The sequence below is a fragment of the Corvus moneduloides genome, chromosome 1, assembly GCF_009650955.1.
Source record: "Corvus moneduloides isolate bCorMon1 chromosome 1, bCorMon1.pri, whole genome shotgun sequence".
Classification (NCBI taxonomy): domain Eukaryota; kingdom Metazoa; phylum Chordata; class Aves; order Passeriformes; family Corvidae; genus Corvus; species Corvus moneduloides.
The window spans coordinates 147,958,015-147,981,337 of NC_045476.1; the positions used below are offsets into that span (position 1 = coordinate 147,958,015).

General features: G+C 41.4%; 1 protein-coding gene across 2 annotated transcripts in view; it reads right to left on the reverse strand.

Annotated features, from left to right (window-relative positions):
- The window catches only part of SYBU (syntabulin), a 40,918-nt gene extending 19,450 nt beyond the window's left edge, over positions 1-21,468 (reverse strand). For both annotated transcript variants that reach the window (XM_032131659.1, XM_032131650.1), the window contains exons 1-3: positions 21,329-21,468; positions 20,964-21,150; positions 7,171-7,368 (exon numbers count right to left, since the gene is read on the reverse strand). In XM_032131659.1, coding sequence (XP_031987550.1) covers positions 7,171-7,368; positions 20,964-21,150; positions 21,329-21,355 — 412 coding nt within the window. In that variant the 5' untranslated portion in view covers positions 21,356-21,468. The remainder of the gene's footprint in view (positions 1-7,170; positions 7,369-20,963; positions 21,151-21,328) is intronic.
- Between the last annotated feature and the right edge of the window lie 1,855 nt (positions 21,469-23,323).

Genomic DNA, 23,323 nt, shown 5'->3' on the forward strand with positions numbered 1-23,323 from the left:
CATGTCCCTTGAGCAATGGAGACAGTCACTCAGACCAGAGAAGAGTCAGACCCCATCTGCAGCCCACAGCTACTGAGGGCTTTCTAAGGAGACAATTAGATTCAAATTTCACCTCTTCTGAATCACAAAAGGTCAGGGGTTTATGCCAGACAGAGGCACTCCAACCAGTGGGATCTACTGGCTGCACTGGGTCTGTTGACCCAACTAGAAGGAAATATTCAAAGCGGCCATAAGAGTCTGGATATCCCAGAGTATGTGGGGGAGGCTGGGCTTTGCAAATGCCAGACCCTCAGCAGTATCACCCCCACCACCACCCCCAAACCTCATAGGCTGGTCACCTTCCAGACCTTACCGACTGCTACAACCACCAAACCTCTGCAGGGCGATGCCCCTCTGGGCACAACTCCAGGACACAAGCTCTGAGAATGGCACGGGCTGGAACCACAGACACGGTGTCCTCGCTCCTGGAGGGGGAGATGTGCATGTGCATCCCCCCCAGAGCACACCCTGCTCCTCTGGGACCCACAGAACTGAGACCTTAATAACTCCCTATGCTGGCAGGTCAGGCAAGCAAATCTACACAGCTCCATAGCAACAGACATGAAATTAAAAAAGTAAAATATGCAGGAGGACTCAGTGCATACAGAATTAATATCCAGAAACATTTTTTATTTAGAAAATCAGCAGCAGCTATTTTGTGTGGGCGCAAAATGAAAGGTGAAGAAGAAAAGCAAAAGGAACTGAGGAAAAGGAATAGGGTCAAAAACTGCCACAACTGTATTTGTTAGATTCTGTGTCAGAGAAGATCTCAGAAAACTTATTGTCACAAATGAAATTATGAAATACACATACAAGAAAGGGAGAAGAATGCGACTGAAACTGTACAGGAAACAAATGTTGCAAATGGTTGGATTTGAATGTCAGGATGGTTATAATAGCTGCTATCAGATGTGGGATAGAAGTGAAGCATTCAAAGCATGTGCTTACATCTGAGAAAGATGCTTCCTCCCTATTTATTGACAAGGTGATGTTTGCTTTAAAAACAAGATCAAACGTTTTCCAGAAGCACAAGTAATTGACCATTGTGTATCTGCTCTTTGCCAAATATTGAGTGGCTTAAGGATCTGATGCTGAAGTTAAAGCCCTCCTCATCTGGTTTAAGTTACTCAGGGAACCTGGGCTTTTGCTCTTCCTCTTTTCACTTGCAAGCTCCTCTGCACCTGTCAGAGAATCTATGCTCTACACTTATCAATAAACATGGTCAGATCAAGAGATTCCTTGTTATTAATTCAAGTAATTAAGGGGAGAACTACTGGTCAGCCATAGACAAGACGTTCCATCATTTGGTATCAACTCAATTCACTTGGCCCATCTTCAGAACCTTTTTTTGTTCTATGAGCAAGTACTTAAAGTACACTGAACCTGGTGTATCTCATTTCCTAATTTCAGCATTCTTACGCATGTCACACCAGCCACATATCTAAGTAATTGAATTTTCCTAGGAATGGAAGCATGAATTTCCCAATTTCACCACTCAAGTATGGTTATCACTGGTTGCAAGATGGGAACATAGTGTTCACTGACTAAATACTGCATTTGTAACTGGGTTAAATGTTCTTTGACATACCCTTGTTCTTAATTATCCCTCCCCAAAGAAAAGGGGCAGTCTTGGAATATGGGTTATGAAGAGCTGTGAAATAAGTTACAGCAAAAAGACAGACACACCAGTCTTCTTATTTCTCTTACCTTTGTGTGATTCTGCTTTTAAAATGAAGAATGCCAATTTATTTTAAGGAATAGTCAAGGCAGTTTGCTATCTCCAAATACAGGTTTTCCATTGGTTTTGGTTTGTTTGGGTTTTTTCAAACAACCAAACAGTGTGACTTTGCATTAGAATACATAGTACAACATCAGCATTTTGAAAAGTGTTTCAACATAATAGGTAGATGTCCTGGCCAGTAGTTAAAAAGATTCATGAATTTCTGTGTGCCATAGGAATTGTTCAAGTTAGCACATTTTGTAACTTGGTTTTTGTATTCTGTACTGTTGTTCCTGAACAACAGGGACAACAGATCTATTATTTTCCTACTGCTTGCAGAAATTTGGTACAGAGAATAAAGAAAAGTCATACAAAAACCAGATACAATGCTCTTGGATAAATGAGCTGGTAAAACACATCTTTCTAATGTTTTATCAAACTTTCCAAGATAAAAAAAAGTTTTATCATTACAAAATGCAATCAGAAAGAAGTTCTTGACAGTGAAATAAATCTTCAGAATTACCTCTAAGACAATCCACTCACAGAACTTACACACCAACTCCTGTTTTTCAAGTAAAGCATATACACACACATTCATCAGACACTCTTATTCCCACACTGTCATACTGAAATGAGGGAGTGAGTCGACAAAAGACCTGTAAAATAACACAGCCACATCAGGAATATAACCTAAATCAGAGCCTTTATGTTTTGTTTTTAAAATAACCAGAGTGACTGTCTTTAGAATACAGACACATATGGAAGTAAAGTAGCAACATGGATTAATTTATCTGCTAATTTTATACTAATGGGTTAAGTAGTCACTACTCCTTGCTTTCATACAGGACTCCCAGAAATAAATTCCTGGACATTTAGTGTCCTGGGAATCTAATCCTCACACACCAGACAATTAAAAAAAGAATAAAAAACCCCAAACTTCAGGAAGAGCATTATGTTTTAACAACTAGACATTTTTAACATATAAAACATATTTTGCAGCTAACACTTGCATTTCTTCTCCAATCTGTTTGGTTTATTTAAGCTCTAGTCTTAATATTTCCAGTTGTCTAGGGTAATTTCACTTGCCTCGTTTTTGATCACCGTCAGCTCCAACACTGACTAAAAAAGCACCTGCACATATTGAATACTCACAACCAAGTAAGGGCAATCCATTCTGCTCCACCTGTCTCTCCTAAAACTCCTAATAGTTCTAAAGCCTTCAAAGATTAATCTGTTCAGATTGGGACACCCTACCCCAAGGATCATTTATCATGACTTAATAAATTCACCAGGAAAAAGTAGGAAACACATGCTGAGTACAAGATTACTTACTTTACCTTGAAGTTAAATGACATTTTAAATTGAATAGTGATTGCCAAAAGACTTTTATTTTTTAATATATACTTTCATTTTTATGAACTTAAGTGGTCTAGAAAGGGCAGGAAAAACACAAATTGTGCCTTGCAACTATGTAACTCATACCTGGCTGATGCACTATTTAAAGGAAAAAAAAGTCTAGCAACACAGGATTACAGAATCACTGGGAGGCAGAAGGGACCTTTGGAGACAACCTGGTCCAACTCCCCGCTCAAGCAAGTCTAGCTGGAACAGGTTGTCCAGGACTGTATCCAGTTGAGTTTTGAATATATCCGTGGATGGAGATTCCACAACTTCACCAGGCAACATGTGCCAGTGTCTGACCACTGTCTGACAAAAAAAAAGTGTTTTCTTATGTCCAGATGGAATTTCATGTTTTCAATTTGTGCTCATTGCCTACTGTCCAACAAATGTAGGTACTCTGTGTGGTGAAAGCCTCTGAGATCTTCCCATTAATCTTAACAAAAAAAAGTTTTAATGTCCAAACTCCCAGTGATGACCCTTCTTGAAACATAATCCATAGCAGTTCAATGACACTGAAATCCCAAATATTGCTGTTTTAGCCAGTTTCAGTAATAAATGGCCAGATGTTTTATTAGCAGTGAGAAAAAACCAAACCACTTTTCTGCATAGTCTTCTGCTACCTGGAATGTTTATTACTGTACCAAGATGTGAATGACAGACAGCCAGTCCTTACAAGGTTTGGGAGCTGACCCTAACTGGGACTCACCTAGGGCTCCTTTTGTGCAGTGGTGTTTACACTTCTACTCTGCAGGATCCTGAAGGTGCTAAAAGGTCTGAGACAGCCTTAATGTTTTTTCTTAGGTCTTAATAATTTCACATGAAACTTCAGCAGTTCCATGGGCTCTAAGAAACAGCTCTAATAGCAAACATTCAGTACGCTGTTCCAAGTGTGCCTCTAACACCAAAAGCAAGAAGACCAGAACTTTACAGAAATTCTGAACACAGCTGATCAGATGCCCTTCTCAAATTCTGATGCTCACGAAGATTTAAATACGTGTTAGTTTAAACCTGCAAGACTTCTGAAAGTTATTGACACAACTTCTCCTAAAGATTCTCTTCTTTATCTGTGTCTTTGAAAGTTTATCAGTACTTTGCAGATTGCAGAGGCAGATTTTGAATCCTTTCACTAAGCATTCTGATGGAAGTCAAAAAAGAAGATGAGAACGACTGTCCAAGGAAGCACAACAATTCCCACGGTTCTCAACAGGATGTGGACATGAACTACAGGAATTCAGGAGGGATTTTTCTAGGAGGACTACACAAGAATGTGAACATGTAGAAGTGCTTATGGTCCTGTTTATTCAATTACAGAAACTGTAGGATTCAGCACAGCATCTTGATACAAAACTAAGACCAATGTTAATTTTAAGTCCTTTTGTGCCTTTTTGTGAGGGGATTTCCTGCAAAACATTTTGTATTGCTTTTAATATTGTATAAATGAATCACATCTAAAAGAAGGACCAACTTCAAAAATCCAGAAATTAAAAGGCCTGTAATTATCTCTGAGAGTGGATGTTCTATTATCTTCGTTAACGTTTCTGCCCTCTCCATCCTTCCCTGGGAAAGCAGGCACAGGTTTTAAGCCAAATTCACTTCTACACTGCTGTGATTTGGATTTAATGCACAATAAAAACCCTTTTCATCTCTCAAATGAATAATTTCTCCATGATTATAAATATTTTAGAGGTTTAGCAAGAGCATTCCAGGATTATGTATGGTTCTCTATGCAAACTACATAAAATATGAATGATAGCCAAATCTATTTTGTTAATACTTCAAGAGGTGAAGATGGCTTAGACTCATATAAAAAGTCCTTAGGCTGCTAGAGGAAAGAAAAAAAAGCTATGCACATTTTGTCTTTTGAAGTACAGAAAAGAAAGATGAAGTGATGTTACTAGAGAAGCAGAGAAGTATTAGAGCTTGGGAACAGCCTAAAAACATCCCAGGGTTCACTCTCAGTGTTATCCCTTTCTGACATTTCCTGAATTATGTAAATATTTGTGTAAATGTTTCTTCTGAGATTCAGCATGTTCCAAGAGAAGAATCCTGGAAACAGACAGATTTTCAGCAAAATGACAGGAATTTTGAAGGTGCATAGTGATTGATATACTTGTGTAAAAAATGTAGTGCAGGACATGGTAAAAAATAGTGGTAGGTTGGATTTTTGTCTCTCATATCTGACTCCTGCTAAATAGTCATTGTCACCAAGCCATTTCAGATTAATATGAAGTAGATATAATCTCTATAAATCAAGAAGGGCTTTTGGTAAAGAGAAAATTACACGCAATCTCTTTTATGTATGACAAGAACATGTTGCTGTTATTCTCCTCCATATCCCACTTCCCTTCTTTTGATCCCCTATTACTCCTTGTGTGTTTTGCTGCATGGTGACACCTCCTCTTTGCACAATGGCTACATCTTCTAGACTGAGTAACCAGAAATTCATGTACAAGTAGGTCAGGGGGAAGAGACTGGGTCCACCTGAAGCCACAAAATGAGGTAGCAATGGAAGAAAATCACATTAACCCCTGTGGCCAACACCGAGGAAAATGAACCCCAGCTGTCCCCTTGCATCCATGTCTGAAATGTCCCTCACTTGTGTCAGCTCTCACATTCCCTGTGATGTGATTTTGAACAGCTTTCCACTAAAAAAGTGTGAGGTATTTGGCAGGAGGAACTTAGAAGTACTCTGTAAAACAGACCCGGTTACTGATTACTGCAAAAGGCTAGTAACTTCATATTATAAGGCAATTTAAGTGTAAAATTGAAAACAGTGAAGTAATTTACTGAAAAAGGTGCATAACTCCTCTCCGTGAGTATAGGACTCTTCATTAGAAAAAACCCTTCGCATTCATTATTCACATTTTGATAAGTGCCATTCATATTCACAAACAAAATGGTTGTGGTAGCCACAGCTGTAGATTTGACTGTCATATACCACATTCACTGCAAACCTTGTAAGAAGTATTACCTATCACCCACTATGCACAGCAGTGGGAGACTGGGAACACTCAAGTAACATGGTGCTATGAAATGAGCCAAAGAACTTGCAGGGATAGTACTAAGGCAGCCTTAATCAGCCCTTCCAATGACCAAGCCAGTGAAGAGATTTTGCAACAGATTCTCTACTGTTTCTGGATTAAACATGGTGCTGGCAAATCTGAGCTGGCCCTTCATGAAAGTATCTAAATTGCTTCCAGAGGTAAAATGACTCAGGAAACAATATAGCCAGGAGGTACCTGAGCTCATAAACGATGTCAGTTCTGCAGCTGGCTCTATGCAGGGCCAACTCTGTCTCCATGATTAATTAAATAGCAGCACAAATATCCTGACCATTTGTAATCAAGAGCTGCCTGTACATGAATCAAATGATATAAATGTTTTGTATCTATTCACTAAAATTACAGGAACCAATGGCACACCTGAGTATTTACTCTTGGATGTGCCACAAGCAGGTGATGATTTAGCTAGTGGTCTGGGGTGGCCCATTAGCCCGAGGCACTGGAGATACACTCTTGATCCAGCAGTTGCAGTACAGGTCCAAATCTGCCCAACTCCCACACACAGACTGCCTGTCCTTTTGCCTTGGTCTGACATCTGCTATCCCCAGAGCTATCAGAGCCTGGCAGCACAAACTTTAGGCAGGATTCAACAATATATCTAAGGACATCACAAGACTTTTCTCTCATATTAAGAGTCATTTATCTTCGGGCAGTGAAATATGTGTGCAATTACTATGAAACAGAATAAAATCCATTTAAGCTATTTGACATCACCATCAAGCCTCATAAAAGAAAGTGAAGATGTCAGTTAATTGTATTTCCATGAAAAAGACAGTAACAATAGTGTCTTCATATCTTTCAGGTGGCTCCACAGAAAGAAGCCAACTATTTTATTTACTATCAGCATTAGTGGTATCACAGGTGGCACAACACAGTGTATGTAGACACCTGTAAATATACCAGTAAATTAGAAAATGTAATTAAGGAAATGAAAGGAATTATACTCACCGGGCTTTACAAGGCTCGCCTTTGTCTCCTTCTTATATCGAGCCAGCTGTGTATTCCCTTCACTCATTGACCCTGGACTGAACTTCTTCCTGGAAAAGTCTCCATCGCTACCAGTGCAAAAACTGATTGGACTGTTTCCAGCATCAGAAGGAGTCTTAACTGGAGATACTGACTGGCTACTAGGACAGCCAGTGTCATCTGAAGAGAAAAGGGAAAACATCAACATTTCTACCTAATAAGTATATGAAGTTAGCAGAGTAAAAGAAAGAGTATTTGAAGTACAACTCTTTACAGTAAGTGATATTGCACAACCTTGGCTCTGAAACCTGGTGAGAAGCTATTTGTTTCATCCATTTTGTGAAGAAGTCTTGAATACCTTATGGCAGGCTAAAAGGGCAAGTACTTGTTTTGCTCAGTCTGGCAAAATGCAAAATCAGGGGCTACATAATGAAAATTCCAATATAAGATGAATTCCTTTAGCAAGGTTAAGGAATACTGCAGCATGAAGATACACAAGACACAAATGTCGCGCAGTGCATACCGGCTGCAGAGCAAGCATGGCCCACATGCTCTCCTTCAAGAAATGTTCCCATATCTGAACAACAAGAGAACCTACAGCCCACATGCACACAGTCAGGAATTTCATTTAACTGGAATTAATACAGGCTCCTCAAAATTATCTTTTCTTTAAAAGCAACCATGATCATAGAACTCTTCCATTCTTGACAAGAGGCTGTGAGGTACCTGGTTCTGAAGAGAGTGGGTTATACATAGACTGCTTTTGTTTAAAGCTTAATTCCTCTGAGGGCACACCAGCATTCCCAGGCATCAACAGCCCCCTTGGGAACAGACCCAGGTTCCTGACCTCCAGGGATACAAACACTCCAGCTCTTAACAACTGAATGCAAATTTTGAATGAAATCCACATATCAAACCCCAACTTCATCTAATCACGTCCCATGTAATCTGGAGTAATTGCAGTTCCCCTGTAAGTCGTGGTGGTTTAATTGATACACAACAAAACCAAGCACGCTACTCAGACTCTTCTGGAGAAATCTAATTGTTCTTTACCAGGACAAAATGAAAGCTGCCATCTAAATGATGCAATTGCACTCTTCTCCTGATGCATTATCTTTACCTAACATGAAACCCAAAGAAGTACCTGCAACTGAGCCAAATAATTTGCATGACCATTTTGCACTTACCTCTTCCACCCTGTTCACAATGTAGGTCAAGTCTCATTTTGCACTGAGCTTTGCATGGGCATATTGACTTAAAAGTCAGTGTATGACTGCACATTTATGAGGCAGAAGGGACACCCCATATCCATCTACCACCTTTCTGCCCACCTCCCCTCTGCAGGAAAGAACAGTTTTTGCTTTTGTTAGCTATTGCTCCCTCAATACAGTAGAAAAACTTCATCCTTTCATGTGATCCAGTTTTCCTTCATGACTGGCCAGTTTTACCCTTACTCATTTGTTCCAATGTTCTGCTTCTCATTTCTCCACATCCTGCCTTCAGTCCTGAGCAAGGTACCCCCAGGTGCTGACTGTCCAGAGCAAGCTGTATGCATTACGCTGCAGGAGCAGCCAGCAGCCTGAGGTGTTGCATCCCGGGCCTCTGTCAAGTGCCAGGCATGATGCCAAGCCAAGGGGCAACCCAGTTACTGCCAGAAACACCTCCCAGGGCACAAAGGCCAGTAACAATGCAAAGCACCTAATCCATCTTAATCATATTTAATTCTTTCAAATCATCCCAGTTAAGCCAAAAAGCATCTCTTTTTGCCATCTTGCTGCTGCCTTCTGCAACTCAGAATTAGTCCCTAGCAAAATCACAGAAAAGAGAAAACTGCTAATAAGCTTTCCAGCCTGTCCCCACATTCAACCTGACTAAAGCAGGATTGCTCCCCACATGACTTTAGTTTACTTTTTATCCTTTCCATTCCCATCAACATCACAATATAACTCAACACAAAGAAGAGAGAAGGTGGCCATTCCTCCCAGGTCAGCATCTGTTTCCCTTTCTCCAACATTTAGAGTCTTTTCTGCAGGCTGAGTGAAAGTTACCTGCAGGACAGTGGATCAGCACCACTGAGTGAGCTTCTGAACTGCATTTAAGTAGCTCCTTTAGCCATGTCCAAAGCATCTTCTTTTTAGAAGCACACCAACATTTATAATCAAATATATTCAGAAATAAGTGACAGCTTGTGCAGTTTGTTTTTAATTACGACTTTTCCACTTACATGTTTCTGTATGTGGCATTAGTTTCCAAACTTTGTTAGAACAAAAAAACAACAAAAAATCCCTAAACAAACAAAAACCCCCTCAAAACAAGAAACAAAAACCCAAGCAAATCCCTCTCCCAAAACCTCCCCCCAAACCCAAAAGAAACTATTTACCTCATCTCTCCACCAATAAAGTTACTGCAATACCTGCACAGGTTCTGAAGACCTCACAGATCTGTTTTATATGGGAGACTTTATGTAGAAGTACCTCCCAAAGCTGTAGCGATGCAACCTGGAAGAACCACAGGAGCTGATGAAACTTTAAACAATGAAAGAACTCAACTACAGCGTTAAAAATTGGGGCATTAAAAACCCCAAATGTGTAAAACTAACTGCAATTAGGAAATAAGGCAGCTAAAGAATGCATACTAAAATAGCATAAAAAATGTTTTATTTACCAGCCCCCAACATTGCTGGTGATATCACACTGGTGACCCTGTGCCATCAGATTATGTCATACCTACATATCCTCGTTTTACTGTTAAGAACTTCAGATTTCATTCCAACAGGACATATTTTAAAAGAACAAATGAGCCTGGCACAAAGAAGAATAGCTCTTCTCTACTCATACTCCTTGTACCCATTAGATACACCAATAACCAGGTGAGCACTCCCACTCCAGTTGCAGTCAATTAATGATTTTATTGTACTCCCTCTCCTCTGATCATTTGTTATCTTTTATGTAATGTACAACTTCTAATCCTTCTACTATTACCCAGAAATATGAACAAAACTATAAATTTTCCAGAACTAGGGCAAGCTGTAGAGAAAGATTTTTCTGTGTCATTCTTTTGAATAATCAAAATGTTTACTACCACAGAATGGAAGAGCTGCCTATGAAATGCTGGTGCTCACCACCAAAGCAAGCAAAGCTCTGCTGTACATTGTGGGGATCCACCTGATCCACAGCTCACTCTCCTGGCACAAGGAAAAGTCCTGGTGAAGAGTGAGGTGCTCTCCAGCTGCTTAGTGCCAGCCAAATTGCCTGCACCTACCTTCATCTTTCCTGCTTTTGAAACCTTAACAGGCTATTTATTTGTATTTAATCCAGAGGAGAGCAGCCAACTTCCCTGTGGACCCTGACATGGACCTGATTCCCCCTCCATCTCCACACAGCCTGACCACCCTCCCTGCTCACTGCTGCAGTGACTCCTCTGCTTCTCACCTGCAAGCAGAACGATGTGACTGCAGCATGGTGCGTTCACATTTCCCCCACACCTGTGGCTCCTCCTAAACCCTGCTGGCAACTCTGACAGAAGGAAGTGAAGACCTCCACCTGCCTAGAAATGGGCCAAGAAAAGGAATCTCTCTCAAAAAAGTGGGCAACAGGAGCAGATGAGCCCACAATGGGATTCACTTTCTGCTGAAGATATGATGTGCATCAGCAAGGTCAGTTAAGGATTCAACCTTGTAACTCAACAGGAGTTTTGCCCCTGTAAGGACTTCAGAACCAGACTTCTCAGGAATGCAGGTAGACCTGATTTACCTTCTCAGGCACATCAGCATCAGGAAGACAAAAAAAGAGGAAGCTGACAAATAGTGCTGTGAAAGCCTGTACTTCTGATCTTGCCTGCATTTACTTGCACAAGAGGGAAAATCATATGAATTTGTAACACACAACTTCCATTGCTTTCTTTCATAGTGTCTTTTTTTTTCACAGGGGCCTCCTAGGAGCATTCTGGGAATAGGCTTTTCCTTTGAACATCAGCTGGATTTCATAATTTGAAATTCTATGTCCAAGGCCTCTCCCAGATCAGACATGACTGCCAAGATTCAAAACCAAGCATGGGATAGTGTCTCCTCAAACAAACCATCAGAAAAGTTGCTCAGAGCATTCTGACATTTGCATGCCCTGACTAACTTTTAAATTGTGAAGTCAAAATATAAACAGCGTTAAAGATAATAATACTCTTAACAATTGACAAAAATACTTGTTCTTGTACACTTTTAGGCTGTTGTTGAGATGTGATGATTTTCTCAGCACAGATACTTTAGAAGGTTCATTAGAATATGCCCTTAGAACCTTCTTTAAAAAAATACTGCCTTTTCCTAAAGGCTTCAAGAAATATTGAATATACAACCTCCTTATATAACACATCTAAATAATTAATAATGCTCTTGCTGAGGAAGCATGGACTTCTTTTTACTTTCACTCCTAGCTGCCAGATCAAGTTAGGCACTCCTGTGACACTGAACTGTCCAGTTCCTGCCTGATCCCTATTTCACTGTCCAACATTCGTCTCCTCCTAAGGTTCCCTTGACCAGTGTTCAGGCTGTACGTAACTCTGAATTTCCACCAAGAAATGTGGATTCTGGAATTAAACGTGTGGCTCTAATGAAATTTTAAATGTTCAGTGTACCAAGACAAAAACAATTTCCTGGCTTTTACCTGATGGTTATGTTTCCATTCATCTCAGAATCTGTTAGCGTGGGTAGCCACAGCTCTGCCAGGATGGTGCACTGCAAGCTGGCTATTGGCAGTGAGGGTACCACAAAGGGTATTTCAGAATTTTTCAAGGTAATCTCCCAGTCTGCTTGTCTGCCTCACCTTTTCTGACCCCCAGTTTTTGAACTGTTTTTGTTTTCTTTTTAAGACTAGCCTTGTAGCACTGGGGTGTTTATGCAATTACTAAAGTTGCTGACGGACACCAAAGGGAATACAACACCTACCTTCCACCTGTAAGGCTCTTTCTGTGTTAAACTGAGAGAAAGAGGTTCCTCTGGAGGGTGAGTCAGAAGGACAGCCCCATTCAGGCTAAGTCACCACAGTCCTCTGAGTCACTGCCTGGAGGATCTCTCCACGGACTAATACAACCACTGCTCAGACCTGGGCAGCTGAACCAGTAAGGGCTCAGTGCCCAGGCAGAAAAAACTGCTAATGGGAGATTCACAGTGTCATTCTGGAACAACTGGGAAACACAGTAAAAGCAGCAGATGAAACATAATAATATTAAATTAGTAGTACACATAGAAAGCCAGAGGTAGGAGCATATTCACATCCACACCATGAGGGTCTCAACCCTCATAAATCGCACCTCATGCCTCTGGAGGCACCCTCGCATTCCCAGCATCCACTGAGGGAGCACAGCCTAAGGTGAGAAACATGAATATTCTCCTCAGCTCCTGATTGTATAAAACTTCTCATTTTTACTGAGGCCATTCCAGTAGGTGATCATATGTACTCTGTAAGTTTAATAATTTGCTAGTAACAATTTGTTGCTTGCAAAATCAAACAGACTGTGGGAAAAAATATTTATTAACTTCACTAAAAGTAGAGTCCTAAAAATGCTACTAGTTTTGGTCCTTCTGGTCAAGTTAAAACTCATTTCTTAACTCTTTTTCAGACCTGTTTGGCTAGGTATTTAAGAAAATTTCTCAGAATATCATGTACTTGTGAGGCAAGTCTCTTACCAAAAGTCAAACAGAGTAAAGCAGAGCTGAAGCACAAGGAAAACTACAGCAGGGTCAGGAAAAGAGAGGAAGCCTACTTATGCAAAATCCTGCTATGCAAATAATTTCCACATTTAATCTTGGTGTCTCTGCAGGCAGAACTTGAATTAACTATGCTCCATTTTGCTTGTGAACAAAGGCTGGCTAGCAGCTTCACCACTCCCTGAGGTCACCTACAGATGCTGGGCAAACTCCTGTCCTTGAAGGGTTTCTAGACTCCCACAGACAAATGCATGGCTGCTGGGATGTGCTGAGAACAGTCCAGCTTCAAAAAGGAGGCTGGATGAAATGATCTCCACAGGTCCCTACAACCTAAATGCTTTTTCTTTTGTTAGATATTCCACAGCTGGAAAACACCCTGCTATTCACAGTCCATCTTTCAAGCTGGAGCTTTTTACTGTAGAGTTCTAGTCATAAAATCAAACCCAGTAAAATCAAGACTAAACATCTTTGGTTGCTGAGGATCATTAATGTACAGGCAACTTCTACACCTTTTGCTCACCAGCCCCTTGGACCTTGCTTCTGTCACACCCACAGGCTGACCACCAATGGCCACTGCTGAAAATTTAGTATGAGAGCTGCTCACTGACTTTGGTAAGAGGCCCTCTCTGTTCAGTCACAGCATGGCAGGAGTGCTGACAGGCTAAGATTATACAGACGAAGGCAGAGGAAGGTGAAAAAAGATGGACTGACCGGCTCCTAAGCTTGGGCATCTTTTGCAATGCAGGATTTCACATAAACATGTCTTTAAAGGTATCTGCTCTTGATGTCTGACTATACAACTGCTAAGTCATACTGAAGTAGCTAATTTTAATTGATTTTGGCAGCAAATCTACTAATGTTCCTTCTACTTGAACATTTCACTAACAAACAGGACAGCTCTGTCAAAACATCTGAAAAAAAAAGAGGACTATGCAATTGTGGCTTACTGGCTTTGTTATTACATTTATAGCCCCACTAATGGTGTATTACAGAAGAGAAGCATAAGGGCTTACTAGTAAAAATATCAATAAAAATATTACTGTTACTAGGAGAGCACTGTGGTCAGGAAAAGCACAGCTCCCTGAGTATCATTATCACATCACAGAAAACATCTGGACAAGGTGCTTAAGATGATAAAGGACTGAAAAATCTATTTGAAAATTTTATAGAGAAGTTTTAACTAAAGGTAAGGATAGGAAAGAGTCTAAAAAAGAGATAAAGAAGAGTATTTTCTGTTTGGTATGGGTTTAAGCACTTTAGTAGACCTCATTTAGTAGACCTTTTCTGAGGACAACAGCTGGAAGTGGAACCACTGCTTCTGCCTCTGGTGGGAAAGCATTGACTATATCCAGTGTAAGAAATATTATCTGCTTAATATTAACATTAAGGGTAAATATATGTGTATATATAGATGGGTTTCTGTGTGGTTTTATATGGTTTATTCCATTATGCAACAAAGAAAGAAATCAGAAATATTCTTTCCAGTTTTGAAGGTACCATTTCTGGAAATAAAAATCTTCAATAGACCACAAAGAAATTTGTACCTATTCCTCAAATGGTGCAACACATTATACTCGTTTGGTCTCATATAGGTCTGCCTCCATGGCTAACAGCAAACAGCTGTGACCCTCACAGCTTCAAACACCACCTCAGAAGGTTGCACTCCTCACCTTCTCATGGAAGGAAATTACATATATTCTATCCACTGTTGTTTCATGCATATTTTTCTTTCCTCTTTTAACTATCCTCAAGCCCAGAGTGGCACTTAGCAGCACCACAGAATCTAGTCACATACACATCAAACACCGTTCCAAAATTTCATGGATATATACTAATCCTATAAACGTAGGGCTAAAATAGATAATGTTGAATTTCTCTTAAAGCATCAAGATTCTCTTTTAACACCATGTAAATCCAAGACTTCTGATTAAAGTTTCATCCTGCTACAAGCTGTGATTTTCTTCAGAGTGCATGACAATATTCAACTCAATAGAAAGTTGCATGAAAAGCACTGTAAAAAGAAAGTATTGGATTATGCATTTTTGGTGAAGAAAATACATGTTATTTAGAATTCAGCCCATAGTACACAACAAGCTGCAACTAAAAGGGCAGTAGAAAGGCTGAGGTGAAGCAGAAAGGGTGACTGTTCTCAGGACACCATGCAAAACGTTCCAGAGAGAACGGGAACTGTCCTACTGACCCCAGGAGGCTCTGGGTCAGGTTTTAAAGGTTTACAGTGTTGCAGTGGGGATACTGCAACACGCATCTATCAAACCAGGAGTCCCGTGGAAAGGAAATATATATGGACAGACAGATTCTTGATAGCTGTTTCAGAGATGTTTATTTCTCCAGCCGCATGGCCGGAGCTCTGCCGAGGAACTGTTCCAGTCACGGGACCAAGGGTCCTTCTGCCCGCGCAGGGAACACAAACCAACCAATGGGAACGAGGCTGAGCAGGGGCAGGGAAACCCCGTGTCTGTGCCCTCAGGGCCCCTCTCCCAGGGCTACACGGCAGGGGAGGGACCCCAACACACAGTACTGATAGATACATAAAAAGGTGATAAAAAACATCCAAAAGGTCAAATATTTTGGCTCCCAGATGTTGTTGTGTGGCAAAAGGAACAAAAGGATTGTTACTTAGTCAGGGGGAATAAATACTGAAGTTGAAAGGGAAGCAGGGAAAGGCCAAAAACTGGGGAATGAGCAGACTTTGCTCTTTAGTACCTAGGCACTTTTCTCATTTCCATGGTTGGAACAGCTCTCTGTGCCACAGAAACTGAACTGGTGGCTCACAATATGAAGAAATAATAAATTATTGCATGCAAGCTGCCCAGCAGGAAATTCTCTAGGGAAGCAGCAGTGAGAAAGGGAAGCATGTCACCAGTGTCACCCTCATGCAAAAAGGCCATATGTGTATTTTTGAAAGCAGATTTTGTTTCAATGTTTTTGTAAATTAATATCACAGTCATCACTGAACTGCCTTACAAAGTGCTGCAAACAAAAGTGCTAGAAAAGACCTCCAGAAGTCTGAAAAAAAGGCAAAATGATTGTGGAAAAGCATAGCATAAAGGACTGCAGGAAAAAGAATCTAATTTTTAGTATCACATACTTGAGAACTTTTAAGCATGTTTCTTTGAATCAGTAACTCAAACTAAAAATCAAACACAAAACCCAGTAAGGAACTATTTAAAAAAAAAAATTTCTTATAACAAGAAACAAGAATGAGAGAACTCACTGTTGCCATAGTAATATACACATATATGCAAACAAATAATAGGAGCAATTACTTTCAGTAATTTAAACTAACTGTCTGGCCTCAATCTGTTGACTTCTTAAAATATGAAAAATTTAGCTTTCTGTATCTATTTCTATTCAGGAATATATATTCCACTACATGTACTTATTTAGTGTAGCCTCCAAGGCTAGCTGATTTATAAGGCAACCTGCTTCAATGCCCTAACAGAGAAATTATTTACTGGAGTGCAAGAAGGTACAGTTCAGTAACAGTTGTACAACCTCTTCTTCTTGTCTGTGGCAAGCAAAATGGGTTGTGCATTCACATGGACCTAATAAGCCTGCCTAAAGCCTACATGCTTTTTTTGACACACACTGTGAACTCAGTCCCAGCATCCACCAATAGCTGGGCCAACTGGCAAATAACCTCTGAGTTCAAGGGGAGTGTGCACAGGAGCAAGTGAGCAAGGAATGGCAACACTGAGATTCCTGCTGCAGCACCCACACCCCAGGCTTACAGTGCAGCCACTGCACATGAGCACATTTATTGTGCCACACATGCAAACGATGAGATTTAATTAAAATCTTTACCCCAGAAAAGAACAAGTTATGAAATAAGGATTGAACTTGAATAAGCATTCAACCAGATCTTGAAATTTTAAAGAAAAAGCAAAAACAAAGCTTCGACTCCTATTTTTGAAGACTGCATTGCAGTGAGTCACAATCATTCATGAACAGAGATGCTACTGGTTTTCAATAGCTCACAGGACTATTCGGTCTAATTAAAAAGGTGATTTACAGTTAAGCCCTAGAAAGAGGAACTGTTTGCTATAAACCAAGTCCTCTGCCTCAAAAATTCTTTTGCTGAACCAATTATTAAATATACAAGTGCTTCCTGCAAAGCTGCATCTTGGGTACCAAAGCTTACCTGCGTTCCCTGCCAAAATTCCTGCAGCTGGCATTCTAGAAAAGGCTGAAAGAGAGCTTGGGCATTGTTGTAAAGGTACCACGTAAAAAGTCATCTTCATACAGAGAAATTTAAAAGCTGAGCTATTCAGAAATCAAAAGTAGAAAAGAAAGTATATCCCAGACTAAATTCCTTTTTAAAAGAAAAAATGTCAGAGAATGAGGAAATCAAGTCAGTGACTGTTGTCATACCTGCATCACAGTGAAAAATCCATCAAACCTAGCAACGACTGAACCAGTTTAAAAGAAAAGCTAAATGCACTTATGGAGCTTAGCACAGGCTGACTTCAAACCAAGGACATGTACACCAAAACCAAGGATTGTGCCCCGCCCAAAGTATAATATTTCTTACAAGGCAAACACTGTAACTGGAATGACCAAGGGCCCAGCAGCTGCTCTGCCACGGACCCATCCCGTGCTTGTCTGAGATGCTGTGGATCGCGTTCTCTGCCCAACTGACAAGGTAAGTGCACGCAGCCACTTGAAGCCAATGGTGCAACTTAGGAGAAAAAACATGCACGACACAGGTGCTCAGTACTAATTGAGCCAGAAAAAGCTGCTGGAGAGTTTTTTTCATCATTTGCCATTGTATGAGTTCTGTGGCTAACATCCAAGCCAGAGGAGAGAAGTGCTCCCATATCAGATGACACCCAGGACCCCAGATGCTCTAAGGTTTTAAGGAAGGGTTGTGCATGGTGAATGCAGATACAAAGGCTCAGCTTGCCTACACAGCATCCAGACAGCATCCATGTTCACTTGGCAGAAACAAAGAATATTAAAAACATATTTTGTCAGGAATATCACAGATATGACTAACACTCTCGCTGTGTTTTGTATGGACTTACGAAGCAAAACTGACATAAAGTCAACTGCAAATAATTGACCAACATGATCAAGTGAGGCTTTGATTCACTCAAACAAGACAAAGAGGGAGCTGATCATGCAAATTTAAAACGTATCACAGCCAGAACTAACAATTTCTTCAAAAGAAACTAAGCATCACAAAAACAGTCTCTTTTCTGTTGCCAAGAGATATTTTTTGCTGTTACCACCATGCTTGCAGCACTGCCATGGTTCCCAAAACCAGTAATACCTACAAGATCTACCCTCATTTAGAGAGTAGGAACTCCAAGCCTTCACTTATGCACTGAGATCAGTGTAAGCACACAGGAAAAATGGACAACATCAAAAGCTCTAGGGAATCAAGCAAAAAATACATATTTAATGGATGAAGGGAAAAAAAAATCTATTGGGGTAAAAAGAATTTACAGATCATAACTACTTGGTGTCTATAATAATGGAATAAAGGTAAAGAACAAATTGACAAGAGAAGGGTAAAGAGGAAAGGAATTATTCCAGGGATGAATTCATAATATCTGCTGCTTATCAAAAACATGTTCGGGCTTAAGGCTCAAAAGAAATTACAAAAAAGAAATTTATCCAAATGCTCACGAACTTTTTCATACTGCTCCATTATTGACCCATCTGCTCTCATCTTCCAAATGTACTACTTGCTAATTTTAAATACCTTTTTTGCACATGCTGCTTCTCAATTAAGCAGCACCAGGAGAGGCAGGTTGGGGGCTGTGGCCACTCCACTCACCGCTCCATACTGCCATCCTCTCCTCAGAAACAGGAACTAGCAGCCACCTGCTGCCCCTGGGGAATCTCACTCTAAATTAGACAAACTATGATAAAGAAGGATCATAAGTGGAAGACAGAGAAGAGATGTCAGAGAATGAGGAAATCAAATCAGTGACTGTTGTCGTACCTGCATCACAGTGAAAAATCCATCAAACCTAGCAACAACTGAACCAGGTTCTGGGATGCAGGACAGTGCTTTAGCTGATCCAAGGCTATGTAAGGTCTGAAGTCTCAGAGCAGCAAACCATGTAGTGTGTACCTGTATGGGTGCTGCAGGCAGCTTTAGAGACACAAAACTCTCACATGGGGGGAAGAAAAATCAAACTAAATCAATGCAGCATTCATGAAATAATAAAAGATGAATAAAAATAAATAAAAGAGATAAGCAGTAAGATGCAGGTTAAGAGACCAGAACTGCATGCTGGAGTATGTCTGTGAAAGGTGCCTTAAAACTGTCAAGCCATGAGATCAGACACACCCAGAATAAATACAACGTGCTTCTGGGACTCTAGACAGCCTATGCAGTGCAGTGGGACAGCAAGGGTATACGACAGTGGCAGCTACGCGTTGAGTGGATCTGAAGAACAAAACAAAAACCAAAAGATGTAAAAAATGTCAGTGATCAAGATGAAAGGCTTGTCAACACAGAAGGAAAAAAATCAGGATGAAAAGCAGCCATTTGGGAGAGATCATGAAAATAATGTATTTCTAGTAATACATTAGTAATCCAAAAGATTATATTTCTCTGGAACAGGCAAACTCAAGCAGGTAAGGTGGAGGGATTTAAAAGGCATGGGAAAAAGACTCCAGCATTCTTACAATCCTGTGATGTTTGTTTAACGCTCTGCATTGTTCATTAAACAATAACCAAATAGATCATTCCACTGAGCCTGAATTGCAAAATCTGGCAAAGCTAGACTCAAACATGGATATTGTGTTTCTCATCTAGGAAAACTTGTACACTGTGTTCAATACACTGTTTTTTAGAAAGGAGCTAAAAAAGTAATAATAATAATCTGATCCACTGTAGTGAAGACCAAGAAAAATACAAGCATTTCTGTCTATTCCCAGGAACACCTCTGGTAATTCAAAATACTTTATGAACTAAAAAAAGGAAGCTTAGGAAGTTGCTCTGATATTAACTATGGCAAAAAAACTTGTTATAATTCAGATTTTTAGATGAGAGAATCACAGAATCATAGAAACATTTAGGTTGTAAAGACATCTAAGGTCATTGAGGCCAACCATTAACGTAGCAGTTCCAATTCCACCACCAAGAATGTTACGCTTTCCAAAAACCTGACTATTGAAAACAAATTTCTCCACACCAAAAATACCTGTTAAATTACCACAGGCATATAGAGTCCAATGGTGTTCATTATGTGACCCTCAATTTCGTTATGCATGTGCATTAATGTAATTTACAGTGAAGAGTTTCACTGAACTAAAAAATTACCACTAGTAGGCATCTGAGTCTTTCACTGCTAATTGAGGCATTTAAATTGTGCTAAACTCTACACAGGGCAAATATTTAACATTAAAAAAATCGGTTTTCAAGTTGTCCCTCATGTAACATTTTGAAGAGCGAATGACATTTTTTGATCTACAGTTGGAGAGTAGTAATTTACATCTGATCAATCACTCATCCATTGCCCTCTCTGTAGAGAAGCCATCATGCCCAACTCATGTCTGGCGACACATTCATCAGGAGAAGCCTAAATTCTGAAATAAACAAAACTTATTTCAATATGACAGTGAAAACTTCACCTACGTATTCTGTTCCAATTCATGGAGACCATTGTCACAAAACCAAAAGGATCTGCGGTCTGACACCGTTAATATCAACTCCTCTGATTTACCGACTTTCGATTAAAGGGCTTTTCAAAATGCCTCAATACCATGCTGCAGTTGTTAAGGCAAATCTTTCTCTTTAAAGCAACGCTTCTGCCGCAATAAAACCGCCAACTTTTTTAGCAGTGGATAGCAGAACTCGAAATGGAAACATCTGGTGTCGCTTACGGACACATATTAAAAGAACAGATACTAGATTTCCCTGGAAAAATCAATGGTTGCCCTTCTTCACCGGCAAAACGGATTGCTCATGCGGGCTCGATGGGAGCCCGACACACAGATGCTGCGGCTAGGATGACAGCGAAGCCTCGGGGGTGGCCGTGTGGAGCACACGGCGTTCCCCAGGGACACCGAGGCTGGGGGGGGGGTCTCTCTGCGGTACCTGAGCAGAAGCTGTTGCTGCTGACAGTCCTGCCGGAGCCCGCGGAGGAACTGGGCGGGTTGAATTCCCGGCTTTCCTCTTCCGAAAAGGGAGATTCGGAAGCGGGAGATCCCTTCTGCTGCGGCCGAAGGACCAGGCGGGGGATGCGGCTGCGGGACACCTCCTTTTCCAGCTGCGTCCTCTGCTCCTGCTCGGGAAGGGACACCCCGTCAGGAACCTCTCGGATGTGCCCTCCTCCTTCCATCATCGAGGCAGGGGCAGGCAAATCCCGGCCCCTCCGCCCCCCCAGGGCGGGGGCAGGACGCGATTTGCCTGCCCCTGCTTCTCCTCGCTCCCCGCCGCGCCGTCCATCCCCGGCTCCTCACCTTGCCGCTCTCCCGCAGAGGCCCCATCGCTCCTCAGTCACGGCGCAGCCGGGAACAGGCACCTGGCATGGGCGAGAGGGATGCGCTGAGCGGCTCTGCGCTGCCGCTGCCGCTGCGGCGCTGGGGGTGGCGTTGCCGGCCCGGCCCCGCCGCCGCTCCCCGCCCCGACACGTGGTGCCGCCGCAGCGCCCGCGGCCGCGCCCGCCCCGGGGCGCCGGGCAGGTGCGGGCCCGGCCGCGTCCCTCGGCCCCGCTGCCGGAGCGGCCCCGCTGCTGGAGCAGCCCCGCTGCCGGGGCAGCCCCGCCGTCTGACAGGGCTTGTCGGGCCCTGGCCGCGAAGGGCGGAAAGGAACCTCGACATAGAGAAACGGGCAGAGGGCAGACGGTGCCAGTACAAATACGATGGATGTATAGCTACACACCTAGCAAAATGCATCGTCAGATTTCTCTGCTTCTTAGTCATAGAATCATAGAGTGTTAAGGGTTTGGGAGGGGCCTTAAGGAGTATCTAGTCCTAACCTCCCCTGCCGTGGGCAGGGACACTTCCCACTAGACCAGGTTGCTCAAGTCCTCATCCAAGCCGGTCTTGAACACCGTCACGGCCGGGGCATCCACAATCTCCCTGTTCCAGTGTCTCACCAGCCTCACAGTAAAGAATTACTTCCTATTATTTTTCAGTAACAGCTATTTATGGAACATGTAGAGAGATAAAAACTTACTTGATTCTCAGACATAAAAATGTACTAGATTCTCAGATGATACATTGCATAGTATATTTATTTATAGCATTTTATCTCTTACCATTCATTGTGGTAATTGTTGTTGACCCTCCTATTGATTAATGCACATGTGGTAACCTTGTTCATCTGCTCCCCAGAGAGGGTCTTCTTAAAAACAAGCATTAGCAGGACTGCAATCTGGGCTATAAATATATGTGCACGATGGGTGAAAAGGGCGGCTTTTCCACAAAAATGATGATGAAATTCTCAATATGAAACTCATTTGAGGTTCCACATAGATGTCTGCTTATAGGACTTAATGAGCTTGCAGAAGTAGTACTTTCAGCAATCATATTTTTGGGCAAAGATTCCCTTTGTATTTATGCTTCCTACTGTCCTGGTCTCAGCTGAGATATAGTTAATTTTCCCATGACACCTATAAAGGGCCCCAATTCCTGTTGGGAACTTCTGTTTGCTGTTAGACCGTAAATATTAAATACTGTCTCAAAAATAATTAAGAGCAAATGTGCCTTTCATGTGTAGTGCAGAGAGCATAGCATCGGTTAACAGGAAAGGTGATGCATTCATCTAGACCTCGAAGAGGAAAGAGGACGCTGGTGAGTACTGACGCACTGATTGTTGTATATCCAAAGAGGCATAATTACTAATTTATTAACCTGGCATCAGAATTAGATCCATTACTTATGTAGAGCTCCAAGCTATGCTCTGCCGAAAAGATGATACCATCCTTCCCTGGCAGTGACAAGACATCTATTATTCAGGGAAGTGAGATAGTTACAGCTAAACAAAATGCTTACAATTCCTGTAATAAAAATTCTGTGCCTATAAAATATCTTCTAAGCACTGGCATCTACCTTCCTGCCACAAAAAAGCAGGAAGAATTCTAGACCTTTCCCTACTGCTCCAAGACTGTTTCCATGGAAAATTGCAAATCATATATTTTAATCACACAGATTTGCTCTTCCATTCAATAGAGATCAGGGCACCTGAGACCATGGGCTTCTCCTGCAAGCCACCCATGGCACATGTGGGGTGGAAATTTCCCGTGTACATTTGCAAAGCTGTTGTACCAGTAGTAAGAGTAAGAAGAAGCTGTGCAGCAGCACTGCCATTGCCATAGTAACTCAGCTCCAGAGCTGCTGCTGATGATTCAATTGTCGGAGCCTGTTTTATCTTTTTCCGTTTCAAGCTCAAATTTTTGCCTTGCTAAGAAACAAGATATGAGAAGTAGAGTCTTCAGGCTGCCTCAGGATTCA